Source organism: Perkinsus marinus (genome assembly GCF_000006405.1).
Source record: "Perkinsus marinus ATCC 50983 genomic scaffold scf_1104296963918, whole genome shotgun sequence".
NCBI classification, from domain to species: Eukaryota; Perkinsozoa; order Perkinsida; family Perkinsidae; genus Perkinsus; species Perkinsus marinus.
Window position 1 is genome coordinate 712 of NW_003204907.1, and position 602 is coordinate 1,313.

General features: G+C 50.5%; 1 protein-coding gene across 1 annotated transcript; it reads right to left on the reverse strand.

The window, feature by feature from the left end:
* Nucleotides 1–278: 278 nt before the first annotated feature.
* Nucleotides 279–522, reverse strand: Pmar_PMAR018113 (hypothetical protein; the record flags this gene model as incomplete). Its single annotated transcript, XM_002771081.1, has 1 exon — nt 279–522. A coding segment is annotated over one exon (244 nt), but the record flags the coding sequence as incomplete, so codon positions are not given.
* Nucleotides 523–602: the final 80 nt, after the last annotated feature.

Here is a 602-nt window from a genome sequence, read left to right on the forward strand (position 1 = left end):
ACAGCAACAGAATCGAAAGGCAGTAAGTAATATATACAGTGAAATTGTACATCAAAGTGGAGTCCATACCACTCCTCCTTCACATCCCAGCCGTATGTATCACCAGTGTTATGTTACACCTAGTTGAGCTCGTTGCGGCCTCATGTCGAATGACCCAACGATGAATTCTCAGTCTGACGTGACCAGTCGGTAAAACCTTCATTTTCCAGGTTCCAAACAGCGCCTCTTCGCTGGGGAGTCATTACCCACGGGTAAACCCCGTTTGTGACAGACCGTACTATTGTCAGTGTCGGCATCAGCATCTTCTCCAACAGATGGTGGGGTGAGCTCCCGTTCCTCAGTGCTGACCTCGCTCAATCCACCGGTATCATCTCGAGACGTGCCCTCTTGAAAATGAATCTGCAATCCTGGATAGTTAACATGAAGCCAATTGCCGTTCACTTTGACAAGCATGGCCTGCTCGTTCACCGACTGTATCTGCAGTCCCGCTTTACCATCAACGGTAGCCGTCACAAAGCCCATGGATCCCTCGTTCACCCCTTCAGGGCTCGACCCGCATTGCCGCATCGCCTCTGCTGTTGCTGCTCTTTCTTTTGATGTCG